At 35.6% G+C, this 24731-nt stretch overlaps 2 protein-coding genes across 7 annotated transcripts in view; one reads left to right on the top strand and one right to left on the bottom strand.

The window, feature by feature from the left end:
* LOC141453827 (uncharacterized) overlaps positions 1-5519 on the bottom strand; it is a 129393-nt gene extending 123874 nt beyond the window's left edge. The window contains exon 1 of one of the 3 annotated variants that reach the window (XM_074127492.1): positions 4892-5519. In XM_074127492.1, the coding sequence (XP_073983593.1) occupies positions 4892-4901 (10 nt within the window). In that variant the 5' untranslated portion in view covers positions 4902-5519. The remainder of the gene's footprint in view (positions 1-4891) is intronic. The other 2 variants (XM_074127501.1, XM_074127482.1) reach the window with 2 other exon arrangements.
* The window catches only part of LOC141453811 (midasin), a 222663-nt gene that overhangs the window by 153368 nt on the left and 44564 nt on the right, over positions 1-24731 (top strand). The gene's annotated exons all lie outside the window — the stretch shown is intronic.

The following is a 24731-nucleotide window of genomic DNA, read 5'->3' as shown; positions in this document are numbered from 1 at the left end:
CGCACTTAACAGTCGGATAAGAGGGAATACAAATTCTAATAAACTGATTTTTTTTATAGTTTTTTTTAGATCTGTAATGGATTGTTTTCTGTAATTGATCACATTTACAGCATTAAAAGTAAAGTAATGCCTATTTTTTCAGGCGGGCTTTACGTCAAACTACTACCAAATTAGGTGTCGTAGACGGAGGCGACTAGCAAACATACTTTACTATAAATTTCTTTTATTAACCATTGGGATTATAGACTAGTACCGCAATACATCTTAGCTTTGCGGGTCTAGCCTCTAACCGCTCGGCTACCGTGGCGACTAGCAAACATACTTTACTATAAATTTCTCATATTAACCATTAAAGGTACAGACTGGGAATATAGCCTAGCACCGCAATACATCTTAGCTTTGCGGGTCTAGCCTCTAACCGCTCGGCTACCGTGGCGACTAGCATACATACTTTACTGCAAATTTCTCATATTAACCATTAAAGGTACAGACTGAGAATATAGCCTAGCACCGCAATACATCTTAGCTTTGCGGGTCTAGCCTCTAACCGCTCGGCTACCGTGGCGACTAGCATACATACTTTACTGCAAATTTCTCATATTAACCATTAAAGGTACAGACTGAGAATATAGCCTAGCACCGCAATACATCTTAGCTTTGCGGGTCTAGCCTCTAACCGCTCGGCTACCGTGGCGACTAGCATACATACTTTACTGCAAATTTCTCATATTAACCATTAAAGGTACAGACTGGGAATATAGCCTAGCACCGCAATACATCTTAGCTTTGCGGGTCTAGCCTCTAACCGCTCGGCTACCGTGGCGACTAGCATACATACTTTACTGTAAATTTCTCATATTAACCATTAAAGGTACAGACTGGGAATATAGCCTAGCACCGCAATACATCTTAGCTTTGCGGGTCTAGCCTCTAACCGCTCGGCTACCGTGGCGACTAGCATACATACTTTACTGTAAATTTCTCATATTAACCATTAAAGGTACAGACTGGGAATATAGCCTAGCACCGCAATACATCTTAGCTTTGCGGGTCTAGCCTCTAACCGCTCGGCTACCGTGGCGACTAGCATACATACTTTACTGTAAATTTCTCATATTAACCATTAAAGGTACAGACTGGGAATATAGCCTAGCACCGCAATACATCTTAGCTTTGCGGGTCTAGCCTCTAACCGCTCGGCTACCGTGGCGACTAGCATACATACTTTACTGCAAATTTCTCATATTAACCATTAAAGGTACAGACTGGGAATATAGCCTAGCACCGCAATACATCTTAGCTTTGCGGGTCTAGCCTCTAACCGCTCGGCTACCGTGGCGACTAGCATACATACTTTACTGTAAATTTCTCATATTAACCATTAAAGGTACAGACTGGGAATATAGCCTAGCACCGCAATACATCTTAGCTTTGCGGGTCTAGCCTCTAACCGCTCGGCTACCGTGGCGACTAGCATACATACTTTACTGTAAATTTCTCATATTAACCATTAAAGGTACAGACTGGGAATATAGCCTAGCACCGCAATACATCTTAGCTTTGCGGGTCTAGCCTCTAACCGCTCGGCTACCGTGGCGACTAGCATACATACTTTACTGTAAATTTCTCATATTAACCATTAAAGGTACAGACTGGGAATATAGCCTAGCACCGCAATACATCTTAGCTTTGCGGGTCTAGCCTCTAACCGCTCGGCTACCGTGGCGACTAGCATACATACTTTACTGCAAATTTCTCATATTAACCATTAAAGGTACAGACTGAGAATATAGCCTAGCACCGCAATACATCTTAGCTTTGCGGATCTAGCCTCTAACCGCTCGGCTACCGTGGCCTCTATCATACAGTATTTACTACATTATAACGCTAAGTAATTACTGTAAAGCGAATAATAATGTAATGCAATAATAAACGACAGTGCATAATAATATAATTTCTACTTCATTACAAAGTTGCATTTATTTCATTAATTAAAATGCTGCGGAGATTTATTCTATGAATACTATGTATACCTTCCACTACTATGCAGCTTAGTAACACTTCTGTACTACGAGTATATATCTGAATACAGACTACGCAGTAGTAGCACAGTACAGAAATACAAAATAAAACAAAAAGAGAGCAATTAATTAGAAGCTGCCATGTTTTTAAATAAAAGTTGCTTGTATGCGGAAAAATAAAGTAGTGTAAATAAATACGCAAATAGGGGAAGAGGAAATACAGTTTTCTTGCTAGACTGTTACCATGTAGCTTCATTAAAATGTTAGCTACAAAAGTTTTCACTCATTTCCCCCGAGCAGTCTTTTTTAATTTTTTTTTTTTTTTTAAATGAACCATTAAAAGAATTTTAAAAAATAGTTATTTTGTCAAGTGAGGTAAAGTAATTAACGTAGATCGTACCTATGAAATTCTCATCAATTCAAAATTAGTTTTTCCCCCATAACCGCGTTGAATTGGTTTCTTTCGCATTTAAATGCTACGAAATTGTTAATAATTATTTTAACTTGACAACTTTTGAATTTATAAATCATGTTATTGAATATTAGTTCGGAAATCTCTGATGCTACGGCTAGAATTATAAAGATCATGGTCTATTTTCAATTATATTCTGCTTTTAAAGGGACTATTGATTAGGTAATGGTTAACAAGCTATTCAATACATACATAATAATTGATTGTATAAATTGCTTTTACTATCTTAGTTCACATGACATAAACATGATTAGTTTAAGTCGAATACATGTAAAGCGAGAATGATATTCATCCCAAGAGATGAACAGCATCATGAACGAAACTTAGTCGATTAGATGGAAGTTTAGGCGGAAATGGCACTCCATTGCATTTGTGAAACTGAAAACTGAAAAATTGCCGTAATAGAAAAGGCACTGGCGATATTATCGTTACTCATTTACAACTTAATCACCTAATTTTTGTTGTTAGGAGGTCTGAAAATCATAGAACTGCTTGCACTCAAATATTTACCTTCAAATTAGAACTTCCGTCAATATACTTGCATTTAATTATATAGTGGCAAAGCCTTAAGCCGTGTGTTCGTGTGTTACGATCGGTAATGTGTACAATTACTTATCGTTTCACTCGTATCGTGGCAAATCCTTTGATTGTTGAATTCTGTTTGAACGTCACGGAAAAAGTTTTAAAGTCTGGCCCCACTGCAAGCAGTGTATATCAATATTAACACTCTTGTGACAGTGGAAAGCTCTGCAAATATTCCTATTCGTGATGCTTTGTGATATATTTTTTTTAACCTGGATGATACGATCATGATTAGCCACACACGACATGATGATGCATCTCTTTGCAACAAGTGGTAAATTACACTAACAATGGAGTTATACATACAAATTGTGGTTATACTAAACCTGCATTTCATTCAAGTATATTGCGTTACAGTTATCTTTAAAAAGTCTAATTTTTATCCTCTGCATAAATTATCTCCGTTCTCTTTAACACGATCTGCGAAAATCTGATTCTAAATTACTTCATATTAACTCCGAATTTCTTACGAAAATACGAACTTCGTGCAAGTCTCTTAACACACTCAATGCGGCTCATACAATGCTTAATATCCACCACGCGAATCATCAAACCAACTTCTTCTCCTTGGCAGTATGGAATCAAAGTGGTAAATTAGTTTGTCTTTGACACGAAACTCTGTTGCGAGACACGATTTACGTTGTATTAGCAGCATAAATGTAAGGCATTTCTATTTCTAATACAAAAATATTTTTATATAAAAAACTAAGAAAATAATATTTGCTGAGATCGCAAGTTTACGATTCTTCCGATTTTTTCTTGTTCTTAATATTGTTAATAATAATAATGATAAATTATAGTAACGTCCTGCATTAAAAGAAACAAGTTTATTGCTTCTTTAAGGAGGTAAATATTATGAGCGTTACTAAGTTTAAACGTCGAGAACCCACCGGAAATATTCTTAGATTGTGTTGTCGTCGTAACTTAAAAAGGAAAACAGAAAGTTTAAATTCGATTACCGGTTTAGATGCCACCAACAGCTTTTCGTCAATTTCTTTTTTTATTTTGCTTTCGAAAACTGTCCTCCTAAATTTAAATTTGAAATATTTACAAGAGAAAATTCTAAAGGCATTTTTGGCCGCGGAAATGGTTGGTTTTTCAGTACTGAATGATGTCTGAACATCAACTATTAAATATTAATAGATATGTAACCAAATTTTTAAAATAGATTTTCAAAAATGTCTACGGAAGTGAATTACACTGGATTGAGTTTTATACTTTTTAGCGATAATTTTTGAAAGACGTAATTTTAAAGTAATTGAGTTTACACTTTAGCTTCCTTTTTAGTAAAAATTGTAACTTTTAAGAAAATTTTAACTCGTAAACTGCGAGAAAAGAGCGATTCGTGTCATCAGCAGACTTGGTTCTCTTATCACTTATTAAAGGGGTGGTTAAAGCTTCCGTTTTAATGTTTAACTGCCGGTAGAAATGTTAAGTATATTATTTTTTTCATTTTTTGGTCATTTGATCTATTTCATTAATCAAGTGAGATTAAGTAATTAATTATACAACTTTTTGTGACAAAGAGATCAAACTTAAGCTGGGCTAGAGTGATAGTTTGACGTCATTAAATTGGGTGTTAGAAGACTGCAAGATGGGCTATTTAGATAGAGCCGGTGATAACACGACCGTTAGAGAAGAGATATTGTGATATTGTGCGAGACCTATACCGCCCTCCCCCCACCCATGAGGGAGGCTGAGGCTCCCGGGAGAGCAACTTTCAGTCACAGAAAACTATAATTATTACACTGTATTGTTGTTAAGGTTTTTTTTTAAATTTTCTTGTGTTTGTTTGTTTTGTTTATAAATTACAAACCTGCTGCCATCTTCTTTATTACAATTGGCTCCTTTAGTTGTTAATTAGTGGTTTCCCCCTCTCAGTTTGTTTGAGTTTCCAAAAATAATATAAATTATTTTGAAACAAAAATTAGTAACACCACGCACTCATTATTACTAAAATATAAATAAAATTAAATAATTTTCACTCTTTTCTATTTCCAGCTAAAGAATAAAACGAAAAGAAAAACTTAATTTCACATTTTCTTTTCTCAATTTTATTTTATTTTTCTTTATTGTTGATTTTCTTATTTTTTAAGGATAGGTTTATTAATTTATTTCTTTATTTATTTTATTTTATTTCTTTCTTTTTAATTAATTTTTTTTTTTAATTCTTACGTGTTAATACGATCTTTAACGAATTTTATGGAATTTTACTTTATTTTCAATTGTATTTATTATTTATTTATTTAATTATTTTTAAAAAAAATTAATTAAATGAAAACCACGACAGGGTAGCGATGTGTCGATTTATTTATACAAAAAATTGTTAACGATTTCCTATGGGTAACGTTCACGGTATCATCTACCCGGTTTAACTGAAGTTAAGTTTGAGCAAACCAACACTCTCCAGTTTTCCCCAGGCAGGCTAGCGACCTGCGCAAACATGTTTCCTTTTTCCTTTTAACTTTACTAATAAATAATAATAATTTATTATTTATTAATGAAACATTGTTTTATTTTATATTCAAAATTTTTTGTAAATAATCCGAATTTTTTGTATTTATTCATAAGAGTATTTTTAAATTTTTTTTTTTTTTTTCTGGTTTTAAGAAGTCTCCAATCATAATCGTCCCCAATGTTTGAAATTGTTCTATGATTGGAGCGCGATAAATTTTTTTTTTTTTAGGAATTGTACTTACAATTGTAAGTGTGTCAATTTGATTTTGAAAAAAATGCCGTCATTTCAAAAGTAGCGTTTTGTTTGGCCTTAAAACTTCACAATTTTTCAGTTTTCCGCGATGTTCTAGACGATTTTCTTCACTTTTCTGTTTCACTTCATTTTCATTTTTTATTGGAAAATTTTCTACCTTAAAGGTTGATTTTGGAGTGTAATGGCTGGCAAGGAACTGTACGGATCGAAGTGGCAAGATAGAGGGATATTTGTAGCAGTTCATGTGTACGCTTACCTGATGAGGTGCCATTCGTCTTAGGTTAGATTAGAATTAAGGAGGCTTTCCTCAGGCACTGAGCCAAAAGGCTTATTGTGCCGATGCTGTATGGTTCTAGTGGGAGAAACCGCCCCTTTTCGCGAGATCTAGTATACCAAGCATATTATTATTATTACTACTTCCTTTTGGTCTCTCTTTGCAAATTAGCGATTGTTACCGTAATCAGGATATGATGTAAGAATAAGGTTTTTCTTTTCATCTGTGTTGGTTTTACGCGGTAGAGTACAAAATATTATCGCTCCAAGTTGGAGGACTTGGTAGAAATATTTTCTCAGCCAATGGTGCTTTGTAAAAAGGCATGAGGGTAACTTAAATCGGCTTAATCAAGCTGATTCGCTTCAATATCCAGTAATAGTTGTCGGCTGAATCCCGAAGTGCTTGGTATGTCCTGAACAATCGCCCAAGGAAGAAGAAACCACCGTTTAAGCTTAAAAGCTCCGCGTGCCGTAAGAAGAGAGTTATCCTTTAAAAACAGTCTCCAGGTCTTTGCGACTGGTTCAGAGAAAGTAGAATTGCCCAATGTTGAATGTCCAACGACCACTCCTGACTTCTCTGTCGTATTTAGATCTTTTAATCTAATAATCTTACTCTAAAAACTAGTCCATAGTTACGGAAATGGGCGGAGAACATAAGATATAAAAAGGTTACCTCTTCCTGACCAATCATAAATTTTTACAATTGTTGGAAAACGTTCAGGGGGAAATACCAATGTTTCCGGTGAAACCATCATTACAAAGAAAAAAAAAAGTGACTTAATCGCAGTACTTCCGCTCTAATAAATACTGTGACAAGAAGAGAAACAATTGCCAAGTAATATAAGCTTGTTTACAATATAAGCGAGCCCAATTTTTAGCGTTGTGGTTGAATATTTACTGACCCATGTTTTCGTTCGACCCAGTAAGAAAATATCGCCGACATATCCATCTCCTTACTTCCGGGCCCCACGCCGTGTCTCCCTGTGTAGCTTTGGGTAAACTTTCTTAAGTCAACGTTAAACTACATAATATTTTTTTATATTTTTTACTCCTTATTTTGTGTTATATTTATACTAAGTAACTTCTTTTAGTTACAAAATATGTGGACTTTTTTTTGTTTTTGTTCAGTTTAAGTTTATAAAATTTAATACAAGTTTGGGGCCCCAAAATCCATATTATAGTGGTTAGTTCACTTCTAACTTTGGGGAATCCCTAGATAATTAAGGAATTTAATTATCTTAATTTTTGGAGGAAGGGAGGCGATGAGTCCCATAAAAATCCCACATCAAATTATGAAACGCTTCTATTAATTAATTACTAGGTATTATTACTATTACTATTACTATTATTACAGATTCCGAGGTTAATTAACAAATCAATTGATGAAAATCGGCACTTCTTCATGCGAGGAGGCCTTGTTTTAAATGTAGGCCAAGAAATCTCCTGTGTTCCGGTAGTATCGATGGTTCTAGACGAATTCTTGAAATAGACACTAACGCTAGAGACACTAGACAATTTTCTTCGGAGATTCATCATAGTAACATTCTATTTATCGAAAAGAAAACTCCAGAGCCAGTTACTGGCGAATATGGAAGTCATATTTACTTCCGGATTCTCTCCGCGTACCATCCTCCAAAACTTGGAGCAGAATTCAGTGGTCCTACGATGACGATTGTACTTATACTGATGTTTTGGACCAACTAACTGTCCATGTCGCCATATCAAACATTAGACCTTAACCATTTTTGGGGAAGCAAAGCTGAGGTAGAAGTTTGACCCACTTCTTGGATATCCTGAATATAGAATCATTTAATTCCTTCTAGAAACTTTAAATCTGAAACTTCAACTTCAATCCGAATGAATAATCTCCCACTTCAAAAATCTACGCTCCCTTAACCACTAAACCAACACTCGTCCCCACAGATTTTAATTATTTTTTGATGCTTTAATAAACGTAAATATGCTGTAGCCAGCATCACGGCAAAGATTAACCTTCTTTCTGCTTCTTCTTCTCCTCCAATCTTCTTGAATAGGTAAGACGAGGAAAACCATCCCCGATTCATCTTTTATACAGGTTCCAATTCCTTCACATCCTCGAATTCATCTATACTTTCCGACCTAATCTTTTAATGTTTCCCCATTTCTAATGGAGCCTACCGACAATTGCTTTTGGTCTCGCATCTCCTACATTTCATTCATAAAAACAGATCCATATAAGGGGTTAACATTAACCTCTGTGTAAGTACTGAGGAAACGGAAGGAACTCTGTAATCCCCATTCATTGCAGTGGGCACCATCACCGGATCTGGCCACATCTTCTTGGTTAACTTGGCCATTACCTTTCATTACATTTCCTGCCCAAGATGAAATGCACATAAAAAGCTCGCTCAGACAAAGAACCCATAAAGGTATGTTTTACGTTGCTCAAACATTTCTCTGCTCGATACCTCCCTCTCTCTCTGTAGCACATATACTCTCCTTTTTATGGGTACTAACATAAAGACAACATACATATTCTTATGCTCTAAATAATGGTTCTCATGCTGAGTGTAATGCACAGTTTGTTCCATTTCTTACCTTTTTTCTTTCTTTTGGTGTAGTTCCAAATATTTGAAACTGATATATTCTTTTTTTAAAAAACCAAATACTGAACTATAAATAAAGATCGTCATTAAATTATCGACGTCCAAATTAAAGCTTTCAAATCAACAGATTTTTCTTTGACGTTTCCCTTCAAAATTAATTAATATTTTTAAATTAAGATTAACCATTTCCTTCCTTTCCATTATTACTCCCTCTTCATTGGCTTTTCCGGTTTTTTTTATTGGTAAAAACGATACTTTTCATAATTAAATGTTGGTTCCAGAAAATATTGTATCTGGGAACTGTATATTGTAAAGTTTTTCTTGTCCTTTTACTAAGAAAGAACTTTACTTACACAACTAATGCCTGCCACTAGTTATTAAATAATATGTGGGTTTGATTAAATAATAAAACTCGCTAAATTTGTAAGTAATAACCTGATTTATTCACACATTAACGTTAACTAACATGAACATTTACTAGAAACTAACGCTATTCATTACAGTCACCATTTACAACAGTCACAACAGTTTACTGTTACTTACTCACTACGTAACGCCACAAAACTGTTCCCCGACTGACCACTGGTCCGCACTGCGCCGAATTGCACTAGTCTCAGCTGCACTAACACAGCTCTACTCATCAACTGACTAATTGCCCAACTAGCTACCACTGAAGCACTCCGCAACACTGACTCTCCAAGACTAACTCCAAAACTCACTGACTGACTAGAAACTACAAGACTGTAAAACTCTTAGAACTCGATTAAAAACTGATTAACAACTCCAATAACTCCTTAAAACTGACTTCTCCAGCTGTGTCTGCCTCCTTTTAACTGCGTGCCTCCCTCCAACTGGGACTGCCCTCCTCCAATTCTCTGAGCATAAGTTTCCACGCCCTCCTGACGTTCATTGGCTGGAGAAAACATACTGCCACCACCTCAGCTGGGGCCGCCCTCCTCCTACTCACTGTCTCGCTCCTACCTGTCAATCAGTGGCTGGGAAAACACATATGCCACCACCCCAACTGAGGCCTTTCTCTTAGCTGGCTTTTACACAGGTCACTAACTCCTTGAACAATCTAGCCCTTTCCTTTCTAGTTCAGGTAGAGACCGGCCCTTTTGTCTACACAGTGGTGGCCTGATACCGACTTTGGTCGCTTAACCCCTAGAACAATCTAGGCCTTTCTTCTCTGCCACAGGTAGATACCGCCCTTTAGTTTATGCAGTGGCGGCCTGTTACTGACTTTGATCGCTCTACCCCTAGAACAATCTAGGCCTTTCTTCTATGCCCAGGTCAACTTCGTTACAATATAGAGAAAATAATTTGTAATAAATGAATAGAAATATGTATACACGCCCCTTAATAGAATTAAATTGAATTTAAAGTACGATATTATTAAAGGGTCCATGAGGTTTATAAATTCCCAATTTACTGAACAATTTCAATATTTATTACAGCTATGATTTGTAGAATATGGACTCATTCTATTTTAATGGTGTTATTCTTCTTTTAATTGAATTTTCTTTAAACAAAAATAAAATATTATTAATATTGTAAATTCTTAAGACAAGAAGGTTAATTGAAGAATAAAAGGTTATTTCGACAAAAACTGCACGAAAAAGCAGAACGTTGAAAAACACCCAACTTTGATCATTTTTTTTATCTTTCTCTATAAAAGATAATATTCCCAATATTTTCTTTATAATAAAGGACAGGGCAAATCCTCCTTTATGACTGTAATTTTTTTGCAACAACTCAAATCAAATAGAATTCTTGAAAAAATAGCAAAAATTGTTCTTGTTATTACCTCTTTAGTAAATAGCGCCTTATACTTGAGATAGCCATTCGTTTCTGCAATCACCTCCTCGTTTGAATAAAATCTTTTTCCCGCCAGCCATTTCTTCATATTGAGGAACAAATAGTAGTCCGAGGGAGCCAAGTCTGGAGAATAGGGGGGATGTGAAACGAGTTGGAACCCTATTTCCATTAATTTTGCGACCACAACTGCTAAGGTGTGAGCTGGTGTGTTGTCGTGATGGAAAAGGACTTTTTTGTGGGCCAATCGTGGGCGTTTTTCTTGCAGCTCGGTTTTCAAACGGTCCAATAACGATGAATAATATGCACCTGTAATAGTTTTACCCTTTTCCAGATAGTCGATGAGGATTATTCCTTGCGAATCCCAAAAGACAGTCGCCATAATCTTTCCGGCCGAAGGAACGGTCTTCGCCTTTTTTGGCGCAGATTCCCCCTTGGTAACCCATTGTTTAGATTGTTCTTTGGTCTCAGGAGTGTAGTGATGTATCCATGTTTCATCCACAGTGACGAGTCACTGCGGATTCTTCTGGAACAGCTGCAAACCGTCCTTGCAACACTTCACACGATTTCGTTTTTGGTCAAGCGTGAGCAATCACTCACCCATCTTGCGGATAGCTTTGTCATGTCCAAATGTTGATGCAAAATATTATGTACCCGTTCATTCGAGATGCCCACAGCACTAGCAATCTCACGCACCTTCACTCTTCTGTCATCCATCACCATATCATGGATTTTATCAATGATTTCTGGAGTAGTAACCTCAACAGGGCGTCCAGAACGTTCAGCGTCACTTGTGCCCATATGGCCACTCCGAAAATTTTGAAACCACTTATAAACTGTTCTAATCGAAGGTGCAGAGACACCATATGTTTATCAAGCTTCTCTTTAGTCTCCTGAGGCGTTTTGCCTTTCTTAAAGTAGTGTTTAATCAACACACGAAATTCTTTTTCGTCCATTTTTTGAAAATCACTCGATTTCCTCGATTCAAACGAATGCCAAACACAAAGAAACTTGGTGTGTGTTCTTCCAAGAGATGCTACTAACTAAAGATAACCTCGATACGCGCCAGTGGTGCTATCTCTCTGACTTTGCACGGACTTTTCAAACGACCCTTGTACACCTCATTTCGTCCATCTAGTGCATCCTAGTAACTAAATAAAGATTTAGCTAGAGACTTTAGGCTCAAAATATGGCCTCAAAACACTATCATCATCAACTTTTTACCATCAAATTAGTTTTATTTTAGCACTTTACTTCCTGAATAAACAGGAATTTAAAGATAAACAAAATTTTGAAACAATAATTTGTAAAGCTTTACACAAACATACGGAACAAACTTTCACTTTCTGTGTGGAACTTAGTTGAATTAATTTCAAAGCTCGGTTACTTGGTTACTTGGAGTCTGTGTATAGAGTGTTTGCCTAAGCACTACTTGTATACAAATCGGGGTGGGTAAAAAATTAAATACTAAACTAAGATCTAATTAAAATCACTAATAAAGTTTGGATTTAATTTTTTAATGAGCCATTAACACGAGCTAGATTCTTAGTTGTAACTTGCCTCAAATTTATAAGTACAGCATCCATTTTTTTATTTTAATTTCCCCTTCCGCTGAACTTAGTTCTACTTGAGATCTTGACAAATATAGTGGCGGAAGGGATGTTTTTTTGCTGCCTCCGTAGAACAAAGAGTTGTCGCTCGCCCGCTTAATTTCACTCATTCACTAGTACTTAAAATGTCCATTTAATGCCACTTACGATTGGATAATGTTTAAAGTGATGAAGACTTTATAATGACGTAAAAAAGAATGCAAACGTAGTAGAACAGCCGCTGGCAGAACTAAGAACCTCTAATAGAGCTTTCCGCTTAGGTTAAACGCTTATACAACTTCCTGTTCCAGTTTGAACTTGCTATAGGTCATTAACGCAAACCTAGGGCGTGTACTCTTGAATTGTGTTTTTCTAGAATGTTATGGAAATTAATCAAAAAAAATTTTAAACAATTTTAAGCTTTCTATAATTACGTTTTGTGCAGAGCAGGCTTTCAACAATTACGTTTTGTGCAGAGCAGGCTTTCTATAATTACGTTTTGTGCAAAGCAGGTTTTCTACAATTACGTTTTGTGCAGAGCAGGCTATCAATAATTACGTTTTGTGCAGAGCAGGCTTTCTATAATTACGTTTTGTGCAAAGCAGGTTTTCTACAATTACGTTTTGTGCAGAGCAGGCTTTCAATAATTACGTTTTGTGCAGAGCAGGCTGTCTATAATTACGTTTTGTGCAAAGCAGGCTTTCTATTTTAATTGTGCACTTTAAATTGCGAAAAAAAAGGGTATAAGCCGCGGTAAATGTATCTGTAAACGACTGCGAGGACTTCTGGTATTAACTAAGTTCTCTCCACGTCTTTACTAACCAAAATGAAATGACCAACTTCAACTTGCTACCTAACTCAGATAACATAACTACAAATTTAGGGCATAACATGTGCACAAAACAAAGGACATTAATTAGTGCCCTTACAAGAGAGTGTCTTATTGTCCAGCTTTGCCACCTATCCATGTTGGTAATTTCCGGTTTTTACGGAAAACGGAAGAAGAGTACTTTTTTTCCTCCCTAATTTGGGCGAACTGCAGCCTGACTTAAGAGCATTTCCAGTCTCTCTCTTATTTTCAAAAGAAAACAGTAACTCCATATTTTGTCCACTTCAACTTCTACACACAGTTAAACATAAAAAGAAATAGAGAGAAAAGAAATTACAAAACAACAGTTTGATGTTTACTTTTCAAACAAGAAGAGACCGCCTCCAGGACCTAAGGAGTTTGTGAGTTCAACACTTGGGCGACTCGTCTAAGAAGTTTTTTTTATTTTTATTTTGTTTTAGCTGATTTCATTTCCTCGATTAGCTTTTCTTCCCTTAGTCTACTCCTCGTCCTGCTTGGTCTTTTTTCTTTTTATCGCTTCAATCCTTTAAAAGTGATGTTTCTAAAGTTCCTTTCAATTTAAAATACATCTGAAGAACTGGCAGAGAAACCTCCTTTGACTACATCCGTTTCCGTTATTCAAAGAATCTCCTTCTCTCTCACTCACACACTCATTGATCAACCAGAAAAAGTGAGGCACCAATCTTTCATTTACTGGTACCATTGATAACTTACTTTCTAAACTTTTTTTTTGTGTCTTATTTCATATTTTTGGACCATATAATACTTTTTTTTAAGTACTTCTTAAACGAAATAAAAGAGACCAAAAAAAAGTATCGAGGTTTTATGTTTAAATAATATATCGATGAATAACTTTTTTTCAGCAATCGCCAAATAAAGACTTAAAATTTAGTGTACTAAATTTAGCCAAGGAAGTTCACATTTCAATCATTGATTGGTGCGCTGTTGCTCTGTGCGTGTAAATAGCAATTCTCATTTTCTCATAAAAACAGAAATAAAAAATGAAATATTTATTACAAACTTAGGATGGAAGATTTGCGAGGAATCGGTTAAATAAAACAACTCGTCTCTTTGCCAACGTTTCGACAAATATATTGTCCTCTTCAGGGCCTGGATATTACAAATACAAAACAATTTACAGAGTCAGTAACATAGAAAAACCAGTAAAAATCAGTAATACAAAAATACAATAAATTTTTTATAATTATTGCAACTTACGTGGCTATGCCGGGGTTGGTTGAGTTACAGAAAAACTAAGAGCCAGAACTGGAGAAGCAGGTACGAGTATATATATATATACAGATATAGCGGGACTTACACGGGAATTTTGGTAATTACAATTGGACAGATACTAATTACAACAAAAGAGTAAATACAATAAATATTGGGAAATTTCTTTAAACAACAAAAACCGTTAAACACAAAACACAAGAGAAACCAAATAACCCTTATGCACTAAATAACAAATAACCAAAAGATTTGAAGTAAATTTAACAAAACCCAGCAATAATTATGTACAAAATTTTTAGTCTGTCCTAAAGTTAACTGTGTTGTTCTGTTTTACTATGTGGCACATTTCAAGAAAATTTCGCTTTATTTGACCGATTCCTCGCAAATCATCCATCCTAAGTTTAACAATTTACGGTCACGAAACCAATATATTCATATTTATTACAAATTAAAAAAAAATGCGAAGTTCAATATTATCAAAATTCAATTTAAAATTCTAGTCAAGTTCTACTTAGTAAATTACTGGATTAAATTTTTGTCACTCACTGTTCTGTAACCTTCTTATAAACTGGTCTAACATCATGGCCACTTTCTAAGCGATATTGATAATTAGGAATTACTTTACTATAGATTTCATATGTTAACCATTAAATTAAATCCCAAGCCTAGTCCGGGAATCGAATGTAATACTTTTTAGCTTTGCGGGTCTCACCCCAGGTAGTCCTTAATGTGGATTCCGAAAAGGAGGAGGAACATTTGAAGAAGAACGATGAAACGTTATCATTAGAGGCCCCTACAGAGCTGCAAAGCTAAGTAAGAAGAAGTTCCTTTTCAAGTAAACTTGAAAACCCTTTTTTTAACTTAATCAAAGCAGCATTGGAACTCTTTTTGATTAAATTCCTTCAAAAGCGCAATATTAGGGTTATTAATGTTAATCTTTTAAATAATCGAAATCAATTGATGGAAACAAAATTAGCTCCAATTGACGGTTACTCAGTGAGATGAGACTACTAAGTTTATCCATTCAACATGGAATTGTTTTTTTTATGATTACTGCAAGAAAATAACGTTAAATGATAAATTTGAACGGAAGTCTAATGATTTATTTAATGAAGCGGCCAGCCAATAAGGGCGAGCCTTGAAGTACGTAATTACCAAAGTAATGTGCAAGAGAAAACGGAAAGGCATGCAATATAAAAGCAGACGGGGCTTGTTCGGGGCTCGGAGCCACTTCATATTTAGCGTAAAGAAGTAATTGCAGCGAGGTATTTGCTAAAGAAGAAAAGCAATAATAATGGTCCGGTATAACGAGAGAAGGTAGTTAAGTCCCTGGGTGAAGTTCAGACAGAGCGAGTGAACTGGCGGTACTTATTAGATCAAGGGGCTCTCTGTGAGAAGGTAAGCACCGCCGGTAAGGGGTTGCACCATTGATGCACAGCAGTGGTACTTCAGTAGAGCCTTTGTTCTGACAAAGGTAATTACAATCTCCCTTCCACGCCGGAGTGTTCTCTCTTCCAGTCCCACCGGAAGCACTTTCTAATGCTCTCACTTCCGTAATTCTGGAACATTTAGTCACAATTCTGTCATTTCTTTTTGCAGGTATCTTATCAATCATAGATGATTACTTAGAAATTAAAAATATGTTGTTTCATACCTCCATACCTAAACTTCTCATCCTCAGCCACAAACTTATTCTTTTTTTGATAAGGAAGTACCAAAAGTAGTAGTGCAAGTTGTTTTTAGTGGATGTTAGTTGATGAATGTAATAAACCAAAAAATGTACAATTCGAACTACTTTGATTTGGGAGTGTCTGAAATCGTTTTATTCAGTGGATTTCTCTGTAACCTAAGCTGGGGATGCGTTTGTGAACAGACAATGTCGGTATCTGTGACTAACATTTTATCATCATTAGAGGGAAATTGCTGGTTTTGGGTTGTGTAAAAATGGTAGCCATCCCCAATCCTCACATTGGTCAGAGCCAATGATCGACTTCGACGACTATGAAAGCCACGCCCTCATCACCTTCATGTGCAAATTTTCCTTCTACCGTCGACTGCAAACGTAGCTCTAATGTCGTTTGAGTTGGTTCAGAATTGTTGAAATGCATTAAAAAAAATGTAGGCCTCTGTTAACACCCGGATGTAATACAGCTAAAATGGAAACGGTATACCAATTTGTATAACACAAATTGGATTATATTAGGAAATTGTTTATTATATTCTTTGGGATTTATACAGAATTTGAAAAAGATAAAAAGATACAAAAAACAAATGTCGAAGTCTGATTGCATCTTAATTGACTGTGTGAGCTGAAGCCTTAATGTTGCATGCTTATTTAAAGATATTTTGTTCATCACCATCTTTAACATCTTTTCCAGCTTCTTAAAGCACTTTTCTCCTTTAAAACCCTAATTTATAAATTAACATTGGTCAATAAACAGCATAACAATTCTAGAAGATGTTAGATGTACGAAGTGGCAGACACATTATATCAGTCCAATTTATAATACAAGCCCAATTCTCTACACCCAAATTAACGGCAAGTCAAGTTCTATGCAAATATTTACTGAGTACCCTTCCAAAGGCTGGTAAACCTCCTGCGTCCTGGTACTATGAGAGCAAGGACCCTTCTGGAATAATTTATTTTTGGACCCAATGCCTATGTGTGTGGACAAAAGGGACTCTCACTAGAAGGGGTGAGGAATACATCCCTAAAGAAGAAGAAGAAGAAGAAGAAGAAGTCCTTTTTAGAGGTTAAGGGACTCCATTAACAGCAGATCATTAGGGAGCTTTATCAAAGGTACTTATTCATTAAAGTTGACAATGGTTGCTTTAAAATTAATTGTAACACTTAAGAAGGTTTATCATGTGGTCTTATGGTATTGTTAAGGAGGTTTTATGTATCAAATAAACTTTTAATGATGGAACATCTTATTATTATATTAAGACAGTTAGTTAAAGTTTTTATTACAATTTAAGGAGACAAAGCAATTTGCCATCTTAGTAACAAATTTATGGTTATTTGGGATAAGTTTACTTTTAGATAATTTTTAAGATTTACGCAAGGATTTTAAGTTGTTCCAATGTTCATTGATGGAACTAATTTTGAGTTCTCGAACTGCTCGCATCTGAGCAACATATATTTAGTGCTCAATTTTTGGAAACTGGTCAGAAAAAAAATGTGGAACCATTATTTCAGATTTTTTTCTCCCCTCATAGCCCGCATCTTTTTGTTTTGGTATTTCCAAATAGTTTCAGATTTTCTTCCATCGTCAGAGGTTTATTTATAGATTTGGTGTAGATTATTAGACTCATAATATAAATTGGACAGATATAATGTGCCTGACACTTCCTGCAATGATTAAGTAGTTAAATTGCTACAATATGAATGAAAACAAAATTCTCTGCAATATCCTGATGAATGCATAGAATAGAATAGATTAAATTAGGGCGACCTCAAGGCCTACGCCACTGCGACCCCTTTGGATCTATTGTGGCTCCCCGATAAATGTATGAGTTCCGAGAGGGACAAGTTGCTAACCTGTACTTTAAAAACAGTTTTGTATAATTTTGTATGGACTAAACTAGTCCGTCTTTGGAATCCATTTTATTTTAATCAAATCCATAAACAAATTCTATTTCGCTGATTCCACACCTAAACAGTCTGGACTGAAATCACACCAACCTTAGATGTAACAGTACAAAAGAAATATTGTAATTGTCAACAAGCGTAAGGCCCAGAAGATGAACTAGTCCTTCGATCGAAAGCTTGGCAATTAAATGGAAAAAAGTGTGACTGAAATCTCCAAAATCTTCTTCTCTTCCTTTTTCTAGTATGCCCGTCCAATAATTTAATACTAGTCGCTCAGAATTATTAAAGAAATAAGTTAAAATATAATTATCAATACTTCGGTAGTTGTTCATAAATTGTTATTCATAATTGTTACAAACAGTCTTATGCTCATCAAATTACGCTGGCACATTCTGGTGGAGCGTTACTGAAGTAGAATGAGGAAATATCGGATTTCACTCTCTCCCTTTCATCCCCTACCTCCCACTCCCCAGTAATCCCCTTTAATCCTCCAGATCAGATCAGTTCCTCAGAACAAGTTAGAGCTTTCTAATTACTTAGTTCGATGGAGCTCTTAGGGGCGGAGAGGAGCCAACCCTAAGTAGTTGTTGTTGGCCCACTAACAGCTGTTTATAATATCAAGTTAAATGGACTGTGCCTTAAGTGTTCCTAAAACTTTGTTATTTTATTATTTAAATTGTTGTCAAGATTATGGATTTTAAAAGTAGATGAAATAATTTAAATTGTACAGATTTTATTTAGTAATTTAGTAATCTGGGTTTAAATATATACAAAGTAGTCAAAATATATTTGGTGTTGACGAGCAGGAGAAGAGAAAATACCCAGCGGTAGCATTCTGTATAGGAAATCGATGATGACGATGATCTTCTGTTCTTAAGGAAGTCTCCGGGTTCACTGTCGACTCAATCGGCTGAGTGGATTATCAGGGAATGTCAGAGGAGGCGAGAAGATTACAGAGAGCAGTATGGAACTTGTGATATTTCGCTTTGGCAAGTTCTTGTATGAATGGGACGTTGAGGTCGTAGTGAAGAGTAAGATTAATCACGTAGGAAGGAGTAGTTTTAGTTGGAATGTCTCTGTACAGTCCGTACGTTTGTAGGTTTGGCTGAACCCCACAGCTCTAGTTCGTAAGTCCACATAGGTTTGAGGATAGTATTAAACATACGTATATATCAGTCGTTTGAGTTCTATCGGCAGTTTTTGGTCGTTATCTGTACAGAAATTTAAATTTTAAATTTATGTTGCCTAACTTTAGTTTGTAATTGCTGAACATTCAATAAATATTACATTAATTAGAAATTATTTATCAATTAGCTGCAGTTGTTAATTATGTTTCAAACTTATATTTCAAAGATTGATGTGAATTTCTATCAAAGGTTGAATGCTGTAGCGTATTTCTTTCTTGGTAATCGTGAAAAATAACTACACAGACAGGAAGTGAGAAGTAAATTAATCTTGGTGTCGTTCAGTAAGATTTATACTGCAGGCGAGCACAGCGTAAAGATGTTCTTCTCCTTGGAGATTCTGGCGTAACTTTGATCTTTATCATCTCTGGCTCGTTTAGAAAAATAACATACGTATATTTTCTGTTAACTTGGAAAAACATATTACTAGTTTTCCTCCCCAGTTTTTCAGTAAAGTTTAGGTACAATCATTACGTAAACAGTCAGGTCTGAGAAACACACTAACCTCAGATAACAATGTAAAAATTATTAAATATAATTGTTGAGAAGCAAAAACCCTGAAGATGATCTAGCCCAGTGGTGGGCAAACTTTTTTAATGGGGGGATGGGGGGCCACAAAGTTTAAGAAATTCTAGAGGAGGGCCAGAATGATAGAAAAAATGCATTTTGTGTTAAAGCTTTTAATCATAATATTATAAAAACATTACAGCATTACACACTTTAACTACGCGGCTAGTTTAGCTTCACCTATAGGTTATGCATCTATTATTCTACTAAGTAGAATCTACTTTATACTTCTCGACCGTCAAAACGTAATTATAGCGGGCCATATACTATCCATGTCGATAGACCTTCGGCGGGCCGGATTAAATACTTTCGCGGGCCGGAGTTGGCCCGCGGGCCGGAGTTGGCCCGCGGGCCGTACTTTGCCCATCACTGATCTAGACTTTAGATCGAAAGATAGGCAAAAAATTATGACTGAAAATCGGCCAATAATCTTGCTTCCTTTTAGAATGAATCAATGACCAAAAAACGATCTGCAGTATTCTGCAATAATATTATTATTAATTCATTTGTTGAAGCTCGGATTGTAGAAAAGCCACAACCTAAAACTTAAAACAGTCAGGCGCTAAGATGGGAAATAAAATTACGGCCACTGGTTTGTGCATAATTTTTTCGCAGCACCAATCATGAAATCATGAATTTTCACAATTTTTTGAAACAACTAGCATTAATATTTTCTTCGATTTTCAAATAAAAATTTACTGGAGCATGTTCATGCTTTGCTAACTTTTTTGATTTTGGTGGTAAAGTATTCCGTCTGAGTGATTAATGCATTTGTAAGTCACAGGAGTGCGTGGATATTATGTGCCATTGAGGTTCTCGAAACTGTTGCAGATGATGCACAGTTAGTCTGAACGAGAGACTAAAGCTGTGGGGGAAGTTGTTGCTTTGAAAATGCTCCGGTCGCCAATGATCTCATGTGGACGCGCCTAAATTTTTAAAATAAAATAAACTTGATCAAAATAAGATGCCGGAAGTAACACTCTATGAATTTTTCACGTTAATTAAGTATCTTCTAAATAAATAAGAAAAACCAGGTAAATACAAACATCTATTTACTTTCAGACTCTCTTAAGAGAGAAGCCGTATAAATTCTTAGAGCAAACAAAACACTGTACCAATATTAAAACAAGTTCTTCTACATAGATTTACATATTTATCGATGTTAATTCTTATTTACTTTACAAAACTTAATTTGTGTCTAAACTAATTACTATCTTCTAAAATATAAGTAAACTGATTGTTTGTATAATATTTTTCAAGTAGTCTATAAGTATGTAAATGAAATGGAAATTTCTATTTAAAATGTAAATCCTAAATTTATCAACTAATGCATTGTGGGTCATCTCAAAATTTTCGTTTCAAGGAAACGTAAGTTTCAATTTTGAAAATTGAATATTATTAAAACTTCTTAGTCGTTGATGATTTCCGTAAATTACCAACAGCTGTGTTCAACGAGCGCACACCTGTACAATGATAATCCTTATTCTTGTACATCTTGAACTAGGTCGTCACTTTTTTTGGGATCAAGATCCGCGTCTTCTAATCTTTCCAAGGATAAGAAGTCCTGTTAAGTTTATAGATCTGAACGGTCATTTTAAGTCAATAATATAAGATTAAAGATCGACATCAGACTAAACTTTTTTCCAGAAAACACTCAATAGATTTTTAAAGTTCGCTCAATAACATCTTTAAAAAGCTTTTTAAATAACTCGAAGTATTGATACTTCTTTGATGATGATGGTTAGAAGTACAGATTGGGGCTGTCTGAGATCTGTTTTATATTATATAAGGGCACGCCAAGTCTAAGAAGACTATAAAATACATCTGGAAATAGTATGTCGATCTGTCCAGCAAGACTATCTGTGATGTCCATTCTTTCCTTTACGTAAATGAAGGAAAAATCATCGAAATAATTTCGCAAAAATCGATTTTCTTTAAAGTAGAAATTTTGGTTATTTATTCCATTTTTGTTAATGTTTTAATAGTGTTAAGCAGGATTGGGCCGAGTTCTTGACCCTTAGGTCAGTTGACTCTAAATAATAATATTCAGGTGGTATGAGGGTATTTTAAGGAAGAGCTTAGCCCTCTCTAAAAGTGTTCTTAGATTGAACATTCTCCAGATCCAAGTAACGGAAGGAAGTAGCTTACAGGTTGACTTACAGGATTCACAGAGAGGGCTTCCGGTTTCGAATCCAGCTGCTGGTTCTTAGATTTTTTTTTTGTTTTCCTTCATAGAAGCTCTTACAGCCCACCGCCCGGTGATGGCTAATGATGGCAGAAAGCTCCGTGCCCCCTAGATGTTGACACGTCTCAAAACAGGTTATAGATCTATGAATGTGTGTGCAATGAGAATGTCAGGTTTAAAGGAAATCGATCAAAACTATTTTCTAGAAAAATTTGATTTTGAAATCGATTCAATAACGTGATAAATATCGATTGGAGCTCTGCTATTTTTAATCCTTTAAATTATGCTAATCACTGACAGACTGTTCTATTCTATTCTATTAAAAAAAAAAAAAATCGCTTTTTCTTCTTCAGGAGACCACAGGAAAACGTGCTTGTACCTGGTGAAAACTCAGTGTAGAATCTGCACAATCTGCACTACTTACTTCCTTTTATGCGGAGAAAAAGGAAACTGAGTTCGGTGAACCCACGGGCAACTCTTAACCCACCTGCATATAGCCCGCAGGACACGTCCACGCTTCCATCTAGAGACCCTCAATCGACCTTACAGGTCACACTGGGGTTTTATTACTACTATGCTCGTTAACATAACTTACTAATCAAAGTTTTATCTTTTTTGTTTTGGCTTTTACTTTCTGACGTCATTGTTTCCATTGGTTTTTATCTGTCACTGTAATAAGTGATGTTGAATATCGGCGAGGAAAAGGGAGAGAAACCTAAACTAAAAATAAATCACGTTTTGTGGTTGGCCATGGAAGGTTATGTGGTTAGTAACGTACAAGTTTTGATAGTAGGCTATGTGGGTGTGAAAGTTTTAGGGCGTGTGTGTGTGAGGATTAGCAGTCTGGTGCTGGCTACAGAGATTAGGAGAAGTAGAAGACCACAGGTCCTTCTTAAATGTTTCGTGGGTTAAAGTTTCTACTGGGCCATTAACGAGCTGCCAACTTGTTCATAACGGCTGCCATCTCGACAGCCTCCGAAGTCTTTATCCCTCACCACCTCCAATGTTACATAGACAAGACTCCCAACAAATTGCATGTCCCAAACTTTATTTACTTTTCTATTCATAGAATTCTTTTACATGGGAAAGCCATGAATAACCGAAAGAAAATTTTAGATTTAGTTTTTAATGCTACCAAATTCTACCATAGATTCAATACCAGTAACCTAAAATTCTGGGCAATATATTATGTATTTACTAAAAAAGTAAAAGTAATGTAATTGCCTACTTTTTCAGGCGGGCTTTACGTCCAACTACCAAATTAGGTGTCGTGGACGGTGGCGACTAGCAAACATACTTTACTGCAATTTTCTCATATTAACCATTAAAGGTACAGACTGGGAATATAGCCTAGTACCGCAATACATCTTAGCTTTGCGGGTCTCACCTCTAACCGCTCGACTACCGTGGCTCCTTATTTATTAACTATAAATAATAACATGATCAATGATCTACCTAATTAATTGCAGAACCAAAAACAAATTACATTAACTAAAATTTTCAAAATCGGTAGCGATAACATCCGCTTTTGCAAACATCTAATTGTAACCACAACAAAAGTATAACTTCCGCCGGAATTAATTCTCCTCGGGGAAGAATACCGCCACTGATGATAACATCAAGTTTAAGTATTTGACTGATATCGGAAATGATCTAATAATCTGGGGAGAAAATTAATTAACAAAAATTCTGGTCTCTTAGCACTATCTACTACAATTTTTTGCAATTCAAAATGCAGTCGTCTACAAGAATACCTACATCTTCATTGTCCTCCTTATCACGTAGAGCCACTACTTATCTTCCAGGCGTGCTGGCAGGAATGCCTGTTTTTTTTTTTGTTTCTAACGAATTACTGGGACTAGTCTTGTCCTGCTCCACCTTTAGTCAGTTTGTACGCCTTCGTTGCTTGGCTGCCCTGGACAGAAAACCGGCCTGTATCCTCTCAAATTCTCCAAAAGGTATCGATGTAGGGTTGGTGCATTGATTTAATGATGGCTGTATTTTAATTAACTATTAATTGAGTCCTTTATCTGTCAACCAGCAAATTTGGCGTAATTTATTTGGTGAATTGATAGTATAGTTGGTGTATACAGATGATCGTCTATTTCAGAAAAAAACAAAGGTCACTATAGAATAGATGGCGACCAGGACAGTGTAGTGTTCATTACTGAAACAGGTCCCTAGGTGGCGTACTCTCTCCAATCGTAGTGCTCATATTTAGGTTGGTCCAGATATGATCACCCATATTATTGTCCATTCCATACCGTTTCCCTTGACAGACCCGTACGAGAGCTTTCAACACCTCCTATACACCTAAAATGTTTATAAACTGAAATTTTTAGACAGTGACACAATGTCAGTCTGTTATTAAACTAAGAGGTATTAAACAGTTTCATTTTACAAGTTGATGAGATGTCAACTGGGAGACCAGAAATAGCCTCGGTTAAGCCTGGATTTGTAATCAACCTAAATATCCTTTTTTTTAAATATCACGCTACAGAATCGGATGTTCACAACAGATGTTCTCTTTTCTTGTAAAATTTTTTAGATCAAGGTTGCCTATTTAACTTCAGTCAAAGTCAGCTGTGGAACCTCAGTTGATTTAACATTGTCGAACATTGATTCCTCTTGGAACTTAGCATTTTCACCATAAAGATGGTTGACTTCGATGATACACAAGTTCACCGCTGAGGAAGGTTTTACCCTTCCTTACAGAAAGCCTTTACTGATAAATTCCGTACAGTTAAATTGGTATTTAACATAAATCTGTCTGATGGAAATTAAGTTCTAATAATTATAAGTTTTCGTAACTTAGTAGACCGAAGAACTACGTGTAGAAGAAAAATAGCTTGTTAAAGGGTGGCAGATAATTTGGTTCCATATCTGTGGTAATTTTCTTTAGGTAGGCATAGAAGAAGGATGTTACTTATTGAATTCATTCTTACATGTAAATCATTTATCATTGGTTAATCTAGATGATACAAAGTTGGTTTGTAAATATAGACAGAGAAGGTCAGGGAAGTGTCACGAATAATTTATTCACACCATTAGTGTCATACTAATATGTAGCACTCCA

This window comes from Rhodnius prolixus, unplaced genomic scaffold, assembly GCF_049639745.1.
Source record: "Rhodnius prolixus isolate KJV_2025 unplaced genomic scaffold, Rpr scaffold_1, whole genome shotgun sequence".
NCBI lineage: Eukaryota > Metazoa > Arthropoda > Insecta > Hemiptera > Reduviidae > Rhodnius > Rhodnius prolixus.
The sequence above is the reverse complement of the archived record's forward strand: the minus strand, read 5'-3'. Positions and strand labels throughout refer to the sequence as shown.